The sequence below is a fragment of the Petaurus breviceps genome, unplaced genomic scaffold, assembly GCF_028583685.1.
Source record: "Petaurus breviceps papuanus isolate PSGF00001 unplaced genomic scaffold, PetGlider_PUasm1.0 90775, whole genome shotgun sequence".
Lineage (NCBI taxonomy): Eukaryota > Metazoa > Chordata > Mammalia > Diprotodontia > Petauridae > Petaurus > Petaurus breviceps.
In genome coordinates this window covers 13532419-13550069 of record NW_027187342.1, presented here as the reverse complement: position 1 = coordinate 13550069, position 17651 = coordinate 13532419, and the positions used below count along the sequence as shown (strand labels likewise).

At 36.5% G+C, this 17651-nt stretch overlaps 1 protein-coding gene across 4 annotated transcripts in view; it reads right to left on the bottom strand.

Annotated features, from left to right (window-relative positions):
* The window catches only part of PUS10 (pseudouridine synthase 10), a 90119-nt gene that overhangs the window by 34690 nt on the left and 37778 nt on the right, over nt 1-17651 (bottom strand). For all 4 annotated transcript variants that reach the window (XM_069069066.1, XM_069069065.1, XM_069069068.1 and 1 more), the window contains exons 5-6: nt 6363-6397; nt 2106-2217 (exon numbers count right to left, since the gene is read on the bottom strand). In XM_069069066.1, coding sequence (XP_068925167.1) covers nt 2106-2217; nt 6363-6397 — 147 coding nt within the window. The remainder of the gene's footprint in view (nt 1-2105; nt 2218-6362; nt 6398-17651) is intronic.

Here is a 17651-nt window from a genome sequence, read left to right as displayed (position 1 = left end):
ACAATGACAATGACTGTTAACTGACAATAATGACAAAAGTTTTCAGGTGATCTACACACAGCAGGGTGTTGCTAAACTTTTAATCTGATCAAGAAAAGGATTTTTGAAAATTTGTATTTATATGTGTATAATACAGTAGGGTTTTTTTGTTTTGTTTTTATCAAGACACTTTATGTCTAAAAATCTCCCACTATGAGAGATACAAAAAGAGACAGAGATGGAAGGAGCACCATGGAGCTGGTGCCAGTGCCAGGCTTGTGGCTGTGTCTGCTGGATTGTGGATCAGGAAAAAAACGTAGGCTAAAGCAAGATAGAAGAGCCAGCAAGGAAATCATATCCTGCCCTTCTGGAGATCAGAGCAATGAGAGCAGCCATCACTTCCTGTGGAGGACTAGAAAGGCTGAAGGAATCTTGGTGATCTTACTTTCCTGAGAGATGGGAGGAGGAGGGAGGGAAAGGGAAGGGGCGGGTGTGTGTGTGTGTGTGTGTGTGTGTGTGTGTGTGCGTGTGTGTGTGTGCGTGTGTGCGTGTGTGTGTGTGTGTGTGTGTGTGTTAGAAAACACCCTAGAGAACTCTGTACTTAATACCTGACGGAGTGAAAGTTCAGTCCCATGACCAAAGAGGATTAACTCTAGCATATGTAGAGAACTAACAGATCTTTGTGGAGCTCTTGGGCAGCATCAATGCAGCTCTATTATCCAAGGGTGAGGTCTAGAGGACATCATGTGCATCAGTAAACACCAGGAAGGGGATATGGAGTCCTCTCTTGGCTCAGTCATCCAAAGGTTTAAAAAAGAAAAGAAAACCAAAAATCATCAGACTGACTGGTGTCACCTGTAACTTCATCCTTTGAGACGGAGGCTGGAGGAGGGTTTTTCTTACCTCAGGAAGTCACCCCCCAAACACACTTCGTTCCAGATTCATACATAATTCTTGGCTGGATACATAGAAGGACCTCAGGCGTCCCAGAGGAGAAAAGAAGCAGACTACTGGCCCACAGACCACTCTGTGCCCTTTGAGCCGCCTAAAGGACCAACACTCCACCTACTAGAAGATGGGCTGCAGCTGCCTAATCCAGGAACAGAGAGAGCCCCTGACTCCTGTTTCTGAGCCACCAGGGAGTCAAAGAAGTCCTTGATGATCCCATGGGCATGATCTCAAGGATCAGGACCAGGACTACTGAGATGAGGAAGAAGACTCTTGAAAAGTCTTACCACACCACCCGGGCCACTACAATGCCACTGCCAATGAAGGCTGTGACTTTCAACATGGGCTGGGTGAAGGACACTATGATTCCCACTCAGTTATGTACTACCATCATGCCCAGGATGTTGAGGTCAGCAGAAGCTATGGAGGGAAGCTTAGAGAAGACCTGCCCTGGAAAGGAAAGAGAGCAGCAGGGGTAGAGTATCTAATATAGATTCAACAGAGATAGAATTAGGCATCATGTAGTCTAATACCTTTACTTTATGAATGGGGACAACAAAAAGGTGAAGAGACTTGCCCAAGGTTACACAAGTACTAATCACAGACAGAATGGTTTTGTTTTTGCTTTTTGGAGGGTGGAAGGCAGGGCAACTGGGGTTAAGTGATTTGCCCAAGGTCACACTGCTGCTAAGTGTTAAGTATCTCAGGCTGTATTTGAACTTAGGTCCTCCTGACTCCAGGGCCGGTGCTTTATTCACTGTGTCACCTAGCTGCCCCCACAAACAGAATTTTAATCCCGCTCCTGATCCTATACTCAATGCTCTCTCTAAATTACTGTTTATTACTCTCTCTAAATTTTTTCTTCTGCTTTGGGTATGATAAGAAACATTCTAAAGTATTCCATTAAGGGCAGGTTCATTGAAACTCATGAAAAAATAGAACTGAATGTGTGAATGAACAACCAGTAATGTTATAAACATCTTTGGTGAAGAAAGTCTAAAAAAGGCTTGGATGCTACATTTTAAAATTAGGAAATTAGAAAAGCTTTATGTTTACCCAAGGGATTGTTTAGAGAGAAGAGAACTTTAACTAAGTGGACCTAATCGATATTATAGGATGATAACACTTACAAAGCACAAGGAAGAAATGAATACTATTATTACTCAATTAGTTAATACCTTCCCATCAACAGGAACACCCAGCTCCTCTGAGAACAAGGGATAAGTAATCCATTTGTAGGCTTCTTTAAGTTGAACAATATCATCTCTTCCTAGTGACAGGCCCTGTTTCCTGAACATCATAAAAAAAAAATGATATGAGATTCAGCATGGTGAATTCTTATTTTTTCTATCCAGGACCAGAAGCAAGGAATTACAAAAGAAAAAAAAAGTTAATGGTTATAGAATATACAAAATATTTTCACTAATAAGCTGAGTTTTTTACTGAATTAGAATTAGTATGTGTGCTTATCACCAGGTACATAACGTTTACAGAAAAGAAAGTTCTAGAAAAGTTCATGTTGTAGAGATATGAAATGAAAAGAATTCATTGTTACAATCCAACTCTCATGCCTCATTAGGGCAGGTCCTAACAAGCTGGAAAAAGCTTTGAATATGGGACCAGGATGGACTGTGTATCTGTTGTATGAGAACCAGTTAAGTTAAATTTGGAGCTCAGGGGTGGCCAGGTAGCACAGCGAGTAAGAGCACCGGCTCCAGTGTCAGGATGACCTGGAGATCAAATCCAGGCTCAGATACTTAGCACCACACCCAGAAATAACTGGCCGTGTAACCTTGAGCAAGTTATTTAATCCCGATTGCTTAAAAAAAAAAAAAAATTTGGAGCTCATAAACAGGCTGGTTAAAAAGTGATCAATTATTTGGTCACAGCAACTCTCAAAGAACACCTACTGGATGTTAGAGGAATTCTATCTGTGTTACTGGATGTAATACCTATGTTGACAAAACAGCATATCATTGAAGGAATGAAGTAAGAAGTATTAATATAATTTTGACAAATAAACCAGTGTAATATTAGATAAAAACTGGATAACCAATTCATGGGTTCTGAAAAGCCATCGTAAGTGTGTTAAGATACCAACTATTCAATCTCTATTCAGAAAACATCTATTAAGCACCTATTGTATGCAGAACATCGTGCTAAATGTTGAGGGACACAAAAATTTTAAATAAGACATGGTTCCTGCTGCATGGAGCTTATAAAAACATAATCATGATATATAATAACGCATGATTATTTTAGTAGTCAGAAAACACTTGCATGAAGCACAGGAAAGAAGGCTTTTGGAAGAGACAGGAGGGAACATCAGAGAAGATTTCATAAAAATGTTGTCATGCAATGCATTCTTTAAAGGGAAGGGTAAAACTGAGCAGGTGAAGGGTGTGAATCAATCAATAATCATTTATTAAGAGTTACCTAATGCTAGTCACTGTTTGAGGTAGCTGGGATACAAGCACAAAAATCAAGCACTGTCTTTAAGGAGCTTATATTCTATCAAGGGAAGCAAAGGGTATACACAACATATACAAAGTTAAGCATCATCACAAGATAATTTCAGGGGACTCACTAGCAAGTGAGGGAAATCAAGAAAAGCCTTATATAGAGGTGGCAACACTTGGAGAGGAGCTTTGGAGGAAGTACATGAATCCATTAGGAAAAGCCTATGCAAAGGTATAAAAAAATCCTGTATGAAAAAAATCATAAAATAGTTTGGCTAGACCACAGAGTGTATGAAGGGGAAGTAATACATAATGAGCCTGGAGACAGTTTGTGAAGGGCTTAACATACCAAACAGAAGAGTTTTATTTAAGAGGCAACAAAAAACCACTGGAGCTTACTGGAGACGAGAGAGACATGGTCCGACATGTGCTTTAGGAAAATCAATTTTCCAAAAGCAAATTCCTCTGATAGCACCTGTATTACACAACAACTTTCACACAGATCACCTTAAACACATGCAATAGTCTGCTCGTGCCCACTATGTTTCTCTATGTATTGTCCTTTGGACACACAAATTTGAAATCTGGAGACTGTGGTATTCCAAGATTTGCAAGCATACAGCATCATTAGGAGAACAATGAAATTTTTTAAATGGGAAATTTTGTATGCATCAGAGAACAGTTGACCATTAAGTCGTTTCCCAAATGAAACTGAGCCTGCTCTCTTGTGTTTAATTCTGGACACACACACACACACACACACACACACACACACACACACACACACAGAGTGGAATGGAGAGCCAACTGAATTTCCTTGTTTATACAAAGTCCACATGAAACAGGGATTCCCTGTTGAGGCCCTGCTGGTGAAAATAACACTATGTAAGATTCAAAACATTACAGGAACTTCTGCAATGAGATCCATGATTACTCAAAGGAGACTAGCTTAAAAATCCAATAGGAAATACCAAATACATTTTTTAAAAAAATTCCTATGGCATTCCAGTTTCTGGAAGTAATCACTATGCGAATTTGACTGATAATTTTAATTTTATGTGAAATATGGAATGTACAATTTTAAATGGCTTATCCTTTAGATTTCTCTAAAGTATGAACAAGAAGCAATTCTTTAAAATGTTTAAGTGGTTATTCATTACAGTTTTGAAAGAACTTGGTCATACAACAAAATCTCTAATATTTCAAATAATTCTAAAGAGTCTTAATTCTTTAAGAACTAGCTATTGGATGTATTTCTTCCCCTCCACGTCAAGAAGCCATGGGAAAAGCTTGAGATATTTCTGATGCATTTTCCTTTATTACAAAATAAATGCTTAACAAAAATTCCAGGTTTATATGGGCTTGAAAATCGAGTTTTAATTATCCTAAAGGGATTTATATGGAACAAATCTGGTCTAAAAATTTCAATTCAACTAATGTCATTGAGATTTCTGAATTAATTCTTTAATGATAATGCCTCTAGATCACTTTTGCATGGAACTCCTGACACTGAGGAAAAGCTTTAGCATTCTGTACCAATCTATTTTACAGTTTTTCAGGAGAAATGAAATATTTTACTGCTGCATTTATTTTAAACTCTTTGAAGGAGAACAATAACAAAATCAACATGGGGCAAATGCAAATTCAGAAACTGTCTAAAAATAGAATGTAAGCCCCTTGAGGAAAAAGCCTATATTTTGTTTCTGTCTTTACATCCTCAGGGCTGAACACAGGGCCTTGCACACATTAGATGCTTAAAGTTTTTTAAATTGAATTTATGACCTGAACAGGCTAAATAACATTCTTTGGACTTATCTATAAATCATTAGTACTAATGTGTTATAAAATAACCTGAAAGCTTTGACAAATTGCTGTACCATTTTCCAGATGAAGATATGAGGGAAACAAAGGAATGATTTCCCCAAAATCATTTAAATTAGATAGGAGAATCTAATACCTTTCTTGTAGTGGTTCTAAGTTTGTGTTATTGCAACTAACATGATGTAGATAGTTAATAAATTCTAAATAGAAAAATGAATTTGCTATCTGGATTCTAAGACAAATTCTAAGACAGTACTGTTAATAATTCAGGTACATGTTACAAAATCTGTCTTAGGTATAATAATAAATTTGGATGACATAAGATTAAAAACTAACATGAAACCATTTAGAATAAATTTATATGAATAATTCTGACGAAAACCAGAATAAAACAATGTGTATTATTTTTAAAATATATCACTAAACTTAGTCAAAATACTGAATGGCAAAATACTTAATACATTACTTAGGATTCTCTATAGGTTTAAAAATTTTATATTCTGAGATTACAAAATTTATTCATTATTACCATAAATATCAAGTAAAAAATCCTGAACTTTCTTTTTATCATTACTTTTAAAAGTGACTCAAGTGAAAAATTCTTCTCATTTTGCTTTAAAAAACAGTGGTATGATCTATTAATCAGCAAATTATCTTATGATAATAAATGCCTACTGATTACTAACCAAAACTCCAGGCAGTTATTGTAAATCTACTTTCAAGAACCTAGTTAGAGCTCATATAATGGAACTAAGACTTTTATAATTTCTAGCATATTCACAAATGTACCATGAACTTTCCTACATGAGGAAAACAAATTTCTCTTGTCAAAATAGCTCATCAAACTATATTATGTAATGTAGTTGCCCTAGCATGTGTGTTAGCAAATCTATTAACATTCATGCTAAAGCTGGAAAGATTTAATGAGCTATCAGTATGAATTAGGATGCTTCTGCTAGGCAAAGGAACTGACTGGAGAAAGATAACACAATGAACCCAAATGATCACAGGTTTTTCTTTGTACTCAATTGCTCTAATAGCTGGTGAAGACATCCCGTAGAAGAAAAATGTAGTAAAAGTACTTAAAAAAAAACAACAACAGGTAGTCTGTATTTAAAAGATTGTAAAAAAAAAATCCCTATTCAAATTACTCACCCCATTTCCTGTTTTACCAGCAACCATGCAGCATGCTGTAGGCAGTTTAGTCACACACAGAAAGAAAAGAAAAAAGGGAAAAAAATGTTCAGTTAAATTAAGTTTCAACACCATCACTGAATACCTAAAACTAATTTGCTAATAAAACTCTTCTTTTTAGAGGAGTTAATATTTAAAAAATTAGCAGTGACCTCACTCTCAGTAAATACTAGAAAGGCATTCAAACATCACTTGGTTTGTAGTGAGCCTGGAATTAAACAGAGTATCCCCTCCACTCCTACAGATTTCCTACTAATATTACATGAGAATCAATGAAGTCACACACTTATTTTTAATGTATTTTCCTAATTTACAAGAGGAATCCCAAACTAAGTCTGACCTAAAGACACAATTAAAAAGCTATTCTCCTTCCCCACAAGGCAAGCATTAGGTAGTCAATTTTTTAAAAGTTATATTTTTGCAAGGAATATTGAAAACTTGAGAAATCTTAACACAGTTCAGTGAAACGTCTGTCCTAAACTTCACACTAAATACACTAAAGATGCATTTAATATCTCTATCTATCTATCTATCTATCTATCTATCTATCTATCTATCTATCTATCTATCTATCTATCTATCTATCCAGCTATCCATCTATCTATCTATATTTCCTACACATGCAGACATATGAACCATATCACCAGGCTCATCACTAGACTGGCAAACAATTAATGAATTTTTTGGCCACAGGAACTCCTATAGACCCATCTATCCAAAACAGAGCAAGGTTACAATCTGACTAAACATACATATGTATGTATGTAAGTAAAGCGGAACATACAGGTAAAACATTTATCTCAAATATACATGAGCAAACTGAGAAGTCCTATGAGAGCAACAAGCTACAGATGAAAGCACACTGGTCAAACATGGAATAGTTTTATCATCTTCTATTTCAGTTGTTTCTCACTACTTACATTACTTGAACTTATAACCAATGTAAATACTATGTTTTATATATATTTTATTATTTGAGACACAACAATAATATGAGGTAGGTATGACAGGTATTATTCCCTTTTTACAGAGAGAAAAGGGAGGATCAGACAGGTAAAGTAATATGTTTATGGCCATGCAGCTAGCAAGTACATGAGACAGGATTTGAACCTAAGTCTTTCTGGCTCTAAGATTTCCTCTTTATCTATGATTCCACTTTATTTATGGTACCAGGGGTCAAGGAGATTATCTGTCTTACAGGTTCTGAAAGCTTAGGTGAAAGGTGCTATACATAACTATAGCTTAAAGAGGCCAGCTTGGACTAGGGAAGGCAAGTTGGTGACATGGAAAGAGTTTTGGATTTGGAATTGTATGACCTGAGTTCTATTGTGTGCCCTTGGAAAGTCATTTCACTTCCTTGGACCTGTTTCATCACACATAAAATGAGGGAATAGGACTGGACAAACTCTGAATTCTCCTTTAACACAAGTGACCTTATCAAGTCCTGTCTATGAAACATACAAGCTGTATAACCCAGGGAAAATAGCTGCTTGGTGTCCCCAGGCAACTCTAAATTCTAGATGAACTGCCAAGCTACATCAGTGGAGGGAGTTTCAATGTTGAAATTTCCCGACTTTGATGAAGTCACAGATCCATATCAAAAATAAACAAATAAAGAAATACCAACAAAAAAAGTCCAATTAATGTGTGGAGCTATAGCAAAAAAATTACAATCAGGATTTCACTGCCTTTGTATTTCTGTTCTGCCCAAAGCTTAACATGTAAACACAACTAATGATGACTGTGTAGACAAAACACTGGCCAGTCTTCCAGATGGGAAACTTATTTTGGCTTATATGTCTGACGGATGAATGTGGAAATTGAAATTGATGTCTAGAGCTCTTTCATCATGTTATCTAGTCCAGGGGAGTCCAAATTAGACTGTGTATACCACAGAGAGTGTGAAATGAGGATAAAAAAACAAACAAAAGGAAGAAAGGTTATCTTGGGAGTGTCTTTCCATCTATCTCACCCATTTTTACCCAACACTAAAACCATTTCATTATTGGCCCAAAATTCTGCACAAGTTCCTGACCTCTCCCCCTTCTGACCAGGCATCTGATTCTCAATGTGGTTATAACTTAACCACAAATCTGTGCAGGTGCAGATAGGATAATTCCCAAGTCACCCTAAGCATATACAAAACCTTGCCCCCAGAGTACCTTGTAGCAGTAGCAGGAACCCTTTGGCCAACTTTGTGCATCAGGACAGCACTCAGTGAGTAAGAGTCTTGGCTACTCAGTTTCATTGGTAATGGGAGGGAAGGAAGGAGTATTACAGCATAAAGAGGCATGGATGAGTTGTAAACTGCATCTTTGGAAGTAACTTCTAAATTAAAGAGATTAGGGATTCATTCAATATCTGAGAAATTCATCTTCTTGATTTCTATAAACTTACAGGAATTCATTAATTCATAAAATAAGCCACGGGAAGAATAAGATACAGATATTTGGGAGAAAAAGTATGAATTGCAGACTGCCAAAGATGGTTAAGTAAGAAGAGGAAGTATAGCCCAACCTTCTCCCCCAACTACTCCAGAAAAGATTGAAGAACACCAGACTTAGTGGAGAGTTAGATAAACCCAAGAAGAAATCACAGTGCGTTATTCTTCCAGACCAAGACAGCAGAAGAAGATAGTCAGAGGCCTCTAGGCACTGAGGAGCAGGTCCAGTCAAAAAGTCCACATAAGACATTCTGGTCAGCACACTGGGCTGCACTTGTGACTATGTACCAACATATAACAGACATAAGGCAGCAAATGTGTTGCTTTGACATTGGACCAGGGTTGCAGATCTACCACAGATGGAGCTGAAGCCTTCTGCTGTGTACTAAGGCAGGAAGTACAGTCCAGGAAAGAGAGTATAGCTCTGTTACTGTGACCCTAGTGCAGGATTTCAGCTCACAGACCAGGGTTGTACAGATGAGTAACCAGGACAGGGAACACGGTCCAGAGGCAATCCTGGATTTCTGTAGATCTAAACTTGCAGAGGGTTCCAATGAGATGACAAGGGCTAGGGTAAACAGCTATTTGTTGGAGCTCTGGGCTTGATCAAGTACGCAGTTGTGTTGCCCAAACCCAAACTAGAGTCCATAAAGCCTAGAATGGGAGAGCAATGATCAGATCATGCTTCATATTAGACTTAGAAGTGTGTTGAAAGTTCACAGCAATCTGGTCTGAGCTGCCCCTGAGTTCCCTGAGCAACAGAGCATTCAATACCTGAAGAAAGCAACAGTAGGATTGCAAAGACAGATCAGCACCAAACAAAGTCATAACATTTCCTTCAGAAATGTACATAGTCTGGCACAAAGACTCAGTTAAAGAAAGAAGGCTGGATGAATGAGTCAACAAAAAAAGACACCAATGATAAGAACCACTATGAAGCCAGGGATGTCTAAGACAAAAAGCCAGAAGAAAAGAATAACTACATACAAGCAAAGCCTCAAACTAAAACACAGCTTGCCAACGAAGTCTGCTAGAAGTTCTGGGAGAAATGAGAGTAAAATGATATTATAAAGGAAATGAAAGCTTTATAGGAAAGAACTGTGGGGAGCGGAGGGGGAGAGAAAAGAGAGAATTCTTGAGGAAAGACTTGGAAGGATAAATTAAAACTTACCATTATCTGTAAATGTTTGACATTCATGATCCAAGTACTCAGAAATTCCTCTCACTAAAATCTACTCTCTTTCCATATGTCAGGACCTCAGCCTTCTTCTAAATATAGCCTTTGCTGTCATTATGGCTTCCTATCACTCTCTACTTTCCTATTCCATCACCTGTACCTGGTCTTCACTTTTCTCCCTTAGAAATCTTGACCCTATAGCTAATGGGATCAATTTAACTGTCCTCTCCCTTTAATCCCTTGCTTCTAGTATTACTGCCACTTTCCCTTTGGATAAGGTTTTCTTCACTCTTAATGACATTCTGAGGAATGCTGATGGAGATAATCCCATAACTATGCTGACAGCGTCCAACTTGGGTATGAATTGATGGTATCTAATCTCAACTGAACTCTTATTACTACATCACAATTCTTTGACTCTTTCCTAATTGATGCTCTATCACAGTGGTGCCAAAATCAAATAGAAATAGAGGCCACTAATTTATACATAAAGAACCATACAATCCACAGAACAAGTTTTTAAATGTAATGTTATTTATGTTTTATTGTATTTTTATTTAGTTAGTTAGATATTTCTCAATTACATTTTAATCTGGTTTGGGCCACATGTAACCATTTGACATCTCTGCTCTCACATTCCCACAGCAGTTGTTCTAAATCATCTTTTATTAACTTCTACATACCTCCCCCCTTGGCAGAGAATTTTACTTTATACTTTATTGACAAAGCAAAGTCATCCACTATGAGCTCCTTCTCACTAATTCTACACCTCAAATCTCCTCAACAGCACCTCTTGTTCTCTCTCTGCTCCATTTTGGAAAATGGCTCTTCTCTATGTCAATAACCCCTCTGCTTGTGCCCTTGCCTAAATTTTTTCCAGTCACCTCTGGGAGTCTGTCCCTTGATTTATATTACCTATCTCTGATTTCAATTTGTCTTCACTCACTGAATCCTTCCTTTCTACCTATAAACATATCCAGTCTCCTCCCATCCTAAAAGAAATCTTTACTTAAGGAACTACCAAATGGGGAACTACTCCATCTGGATGGACTTAAAGGTGAATTCTATTTTATATTTAAAGAGTAATTCACAGCTATAATAAATTATCCTCAAAGGTGAGAAAGAAAGCATTCTACCAAACTACTTTTATGAAATACAGTCTTATGAATACCTAGTCCTAGGAGAGATAAAGCAGAAAGAATACTATCAACCACTATCTATAATGAATATCAATTTCATTTTTAAAAAATCTAAGCAAAAAGTTCCCCAAAATTATTTATTATAATCAATTTGAAATTAAACCAGAAAGATAAGCATGATTCAATATTAGGAACACAACAAAATTAATCAAATTTAAAAACCCAAAACCATGATTATATTTATAGGTGTGGAAAAATATCTGCCAAAATGCAACACTTGTTTACACTAAAAATCCTACTACATACAAGCCTAGAAGGGTCTTTTAAATTTTTTAAAATTTAAAATTTAATTATATAAGAATCATGAATATCATAATAATTATGCTATTAACAATTAGATAATAATTAGATTATAAATTTTAAAATATGGAACAAAAGTATATATCTAGACTCAGCATTATTTGTAATGGGTAAATACTAGAAGCTTTCCCAATAAATAGAGGAATAAAGCAATAACAATAAGACAAGATAAAAATTAAAGGCATAAACACAAGCAAACAGGAAACAATTCCTATTTGCTGATGACATGCTGGTTTCATTCTTTGCTAGATAATTAGCAAAGAAGTTGAGATAATCACTTCTGTAGTACTACTAGTAGTACTAGTAAAAGTAAATCCACAAAAATAAAAAATATTTTCCCATAGCAGTAACAAGATCCAAGAGAAAATGACAGAAAGGCAAATCCCTATGAAGTGCATAAAAGTTGGAGCATCTAGGTGGCACAATGGAGAGAGTGCCTAATGTCTGGAAGACATCTCCCTGAGTTCAAATCTGGTCTCAGACACTTACTAGTTACGAGACCCTGGGCAAGTCACTTAACCCTGTTTGCATTAGTTCCCTCATCTAAAAAATGAGCTGGAGAAGAAAATGGCAAACCACTCCATATCTTTGCCAAGAAAACCCCAAATGGGGTCACAAAGAGTTGGACAAAACTGAACAAGCACAAAAATTGGAGTCAATCTATTAAAACACATTTAAGACATATAAACCCAGGTTTGAAACATCCTTTAAAGAAATAAATAATAGGGAACTAGCTGAGGAAGATGGTAGATTTCTCTGAAAGGATTCCCCAATTAAATAAAAACAATTTTAGGAGAGTTCATGCTAATTCCAACAGCTTGAAGTCTATTTTCCCACAAGAGAATACTGATTAGAATACTGTTAACAGAAAACTTCAATTTTTAAAAACATTATCTTCATCAGCAGTGGAACAAAAAGAAAAGCCAGGAACAAACAAAATTAGACATTAAAGTTCATGACACAATGACTACAACAATATAAATGGAAAGAACAAAAAACTAAAACTGAGTCCAGTGTAATTATAATTATAAATATATATGTGTGTATGTGTGTGTGTGTGTGTGTGTGTGTGTGTGTGTTATATAAGGATATACACCAGGAAGTTGGCTCTGAAGAAAAAAGCAGAAAATGCACCTTCCTCCTTTTATAGAGGTGAGGGGCTATGCATAAGGAACACTGCATATAGTATCACTTAGGTGATGTATTAGTTGTTGGTTGGTTTTGATGAACTACTTTGTCTTTTTAAAATTCTTTTTTAATAATTCATGGTTCTCTAGAGAGGAAATGGATGGAATCTTCTTTGAAGCTTCCCTCTACTTCACTCCCCTAAATCCAATGAGTCACCAAGTCCTCATGATTCTCTCTCTATCTTCCTCTCTACTTACATGGTTGACATTCTAGTTTCTTTGAGGAATATATTTGGAAGGGAAGATGATCTAAAAACTGAAGATATCAATCATAAAAACAAATATTTTGAAAGCTTTAACAAAATAATCAATTATCATAATATTAAAAACAAAAAAAGGAACCATATAATTCTATCAAAAGAAACAGAGAAGCCTTTGACAAATTATAAAACTTGGTAAAACCCTACATAGTATGAATGAATGAAAAAGTATTTATTAAGCATTTACTATGTGCATAGCACTGTGCTAAGAGCTGGGAATACAAATAGCAAAGATGGTTCTTGCTCTCAAGGAGCTAGATATTAGTAGCAGCTAGACAGTTAGGATAGTAGCTTATCAGCAGTAGCTATATAGCTAGGATAATGGACTGAGGCTCAGAAGACTGGGGTTCAAATTCTACCTCTGACACTTGCTAGTTATATGACCCTGGGCAAGTAACTTAATTTCTAAGCCTTACCTCAGTTTTTTTTTTTTTAATTTGTAAAACGGAGATAATAATAGTACCTACCTTACAAGGTTGTTGTATTAAATAAGAGAACCTTTGTGGTAAAGATAGCTTTTTCATTTCCTATCATTGACTTTTATGCCATTTCTCTATCATTTTGGCTAACTCAAGTCTATCTTCTGTTAATATTAAACACCTAGTTAAAACAAACACCTAGTTAAAACCTGACTCGTGGAATGATAATATTAAGGCAAGACTTTTTGACATTCCTCAGATAAGAAGCCAAAGGGGAGTTTTGGGCTTTCCAGGGTGACTTAGTGATTTAATATTTGTGAAGGGACTCTACTAGCTCCTGACTCTATAATTAACTTTGATATATGTAAATCTTCTTTCAACCAGGCCATTCTCAACCCTTGAATCGTAGTTTAACCTGTAACCTAACTTAGTTTACCTACAGTCTGTTTAACTAGGCTTGTTTCCTTGGGGGATGTATTAGATTATGATTCTATTTAAATCTGTTCAACATTTTTAGACTAAGAGGAGGTTTTGCATGTCAAAAATTACTTCTCTGTCTCTGATATAATTTTGCCCATAAAATGCCTCCTTAGAATCCTAACCTTTGTTCAGGGTTATTTTCTATTTCCTGATCTGGTGCTTAAGCATAATAAAACCTAGATTTTTAGCCTCTATAAAATGTGTTGTGGTAGACTTATTTGGCAGCAGTAACAACCATTTCTCTACTGATAATGGACAGGTCTTTACCTGCCTTAAAGTGCTATTTAAATCCTAGATACCCTTAAGAAGCTCACATTCTAGTGGGGGAAACAACATATATTGGAGGTTTCCTAGGCAGACGGCAAGGGTCTGTAGTTCTTAAGGTATAGCAGCCTAATGATAGTATGCTCTCTTTAGTGACAAATATTATAAAAATCAGATATGTAAAACCAAAACCTAGTATCATTTGCAATGGGAAAACACCAGAATCCCCCAGGACATTTAAAAGTGGAAAAAAGAACCCCGTATATAGCTTGTTTAAAAATAGGAATTTACATGCCATCTTTCTCGTTAGACTGGAAGTTTCTTGAGGACATAAACTGTTGCTTAAAAAATGTATATAAACTAACTTCTTTCTATCCCTTGAAGCTATCATATTTCTCTTCATTTTCACAGCCAAAGTCCTAGGAAAAACTCTATATACTTATTGCCTCAGTTCCTCAGAATTTTTTAAATTCAATTTTGCTTCTTGATCTACATTCTGTCCCTCCCACCTTCCCCTATCTTCATTTTGGGGAACTGGGAGGGGGGTATGGCAGGGGAGGACACAATGAGAAAACAAGAAAAAAAAAACTATTACAAATATATATAGTCAAGCAAAAAAAATTTCCATTGACCATGTGGGGAAAAAAAGCCTTCATTCTATACTCTCAGTCCATCATCTTTCTACTTGGAGGTAGGTAACATGTTTCATCATAAGTCCTCTAGCATTGTGGCTATGGTTGGTTGTTGGACCGATGAGAGCTAAATCTTTCAAAGTTGTTTGTCTTTACAATGTTGTTATTACTATATAGATTGTAATCCTGGTTCTGCTCATTTCACTCTTCATAAATTCATACAAGACTTTCCAGGTTTCTCTGAAACCATTTCCTTCATCATTTCTTACAGTACAACAGACTTCCACCACATTCACTTACTGTAAAATGTTCAACCATTCCCCAATGTATAAGCACCCTCCTCAGTTTTCAATTCTTTGCTACCACAAAAAGAGCTGCTATAAATATTTTTGTACATATGGTGGGTCTTTTCCCTCATCCTTTAATGTCTTTAGGATACAGATGTAGTAGTGATATCACCGGGTTAGAGTATTTAAAAGCTTTGTGGCATAGTTCCAACAATTTTCCAGAATGGTTGGAACAATTCACAGGTTCCACCAACAGGGCGTTAATATACCTGTTGTTTTTTTCACAGACCTTCCAGCATTTGCCATTTTCCCTTTATGTCATCTCTGACAATCTAAATGGGGAGGGGAAAGTTGGGGATTAGTACTTTAGGGTTGTTTTAATTTTCAGTTATCTAATCATTAGTGATTTAGGGCATTTTCCCCCCACATGACTATTGATAGCTTGGATTTCTGCCTCTGAAAACTCTCCCACTTACTTTTAAACCCCTTTCAATTTGGCTTCTGATTCCATCACTTAGAGAAAAACAAAGATGCCCACTATGTGGAAGATGGAGCCTGTGTGGCCAATCAACAGGAGTCATATGAGAAGGGGCTAGCATAAATAGCTAACAATCTGCAAGGTTTGTGGGAATATCCAAATTGATGATATCACATATTCTTTTGAGTATTTAAGTACTTTAATGAACTAAAAAACAGCTCAGTTTCTACATTAAGCAATGTAATTGTTCCCAATAGAATCAAAGAATTTCAGAGTTGGAAGGGTCATCAACCTAGTCTAGCAATGTTAAGAAAACAAAATTAGGTTAATATTATTTATTCATTCAACAACCATTTTCTAACCATCATAGTATCTGCCATTTACTTACTGTACAATACTAGACAGGTTGTTCTACTTAATCCCAAATGGTTATGAGCACAAGCAAGGTGGGATTTTTGCTGTTTTTTTCCTTCTTGTTGCTGGAGTTCAGCTTCCCAGGTTCAGGCTAAATTATAAACATCTGAAAGACTGATCTCCTTTGAACCCTGATAATTCACGGCTGTGCTGAGTCAAGTGGGTATCATGTATTCTGGGTCTGAGTCAATCAGGGGCCAAGTCTTTGTTATATATTCTGGAAGGCTGGCATTTTGTTTTAGGGGTTTGCTCATGGGAAGGATCTTTTGATTTCCTGGTTGAGACTGAGTAGTCATATGTTCAGAGACCCCCACCCCCACCTCCTGAATGCTCAGATTTCTGTGCCCTTCTCAATCCAGTAGTGTATGTAAAGTGTATAGCAATATTGCTATGTTCAGACAGCTGGAGACCTGTTTGTGTGCTAATTTCTCTGCTTCTATTTTCTCTGTCTGTATTTTCTTCATGTTCAAAGTGCTGACCTTTCCCCTGAACTAGTGAATGTAATTAAAGTAAGACTGTTAACCCCTTTTTTAGCAATCTTTCCTTTAAAAGCATATCAAAGAACCTGTGCTAGCAGGTCATCCTGGGTGTGCTTAGGGTGCTTGTTAATACAATGATATATAATAGAAAGACCATTAAATTTAGAAAGGAAGATTTTGAGTTTCAATCCCAGCTCTGTTTACTCCCTTAGAATTAATTTCCTTGACTCTCACTGTACCTATCAAGCAACTAATCAATAAACATTTATTAAGTTTACTAATATATAAGATACTGGAGAAACAAAGATAAAAATGGACAGTACTTGCCAGGTAGAATTTACATCCTGTTAAGGAGACAACATCTATAAATACAAGTATGTACAAAAAAGGTTTCTGAGGAAGTAACGGATACTAGGAGCTAATCGGACCAGGAAAGTCCATGTTAGAAGAGGGTTGTTGTTGTTGTTCAGTCATTTCAGTTTGTGTCCAGCTGTCCCTAACCCCATTTTGGGGTTTTCTTGGTAAATATATTGGAGTGGTTTGCCATTTCCTTCTCCAGTTCATTTTATGCAACAGGGTTAAGTGACTTGCAGAGGATCACACAGCTAGTAAGTGTCTGAGGCCAGATTTGAACTCAGTAAGTAATAACTCTTGACTCCAACTCAGGTGCTCTAACCAATGTGTCAGCCCAGTTTTGAAATGTTCATGCTCCATTTACTATTTAATCCCATAAAATCCAGCTTCTAAGCCTATCAATTTATTGAAACTTATTTTTACAAAGTCACCAAGAACACATTAATTGCCGAATCCAATGGCCTTTTCTTTGCCCCTAGTCCCCCAATATTTTAGTTATCAGTTCCCTCCTTATTGACATTCTCTCCTCCCTGGAATTTAACCTTCATAATCTATCTCTCACTTACACTTCCAGTCTTCTTAAATATCACTCCCCTTCCTGACACTCTCCATTCTTGTCAATTTGTCTGCTAGCCATGGTTCTCTATGAATTATATTTCATGCCTTTTTTCAAAGTCTTCGAAGAAGTGGGCCCCTCAAGTATGAAATCTACCTGTGCCTCCCATAATCCCTTCAGAAGACAGCTCAAATGCCACTCATCTACCAACATTCATGCTCTTCCTCTCTTGAAATTATTTTGTATATATTTGCTGTATATGTTATATTCCCCTCTGTAAGAGGTAACCTCCATTAAGGCAGAGATAGACTGCTTGGTTTT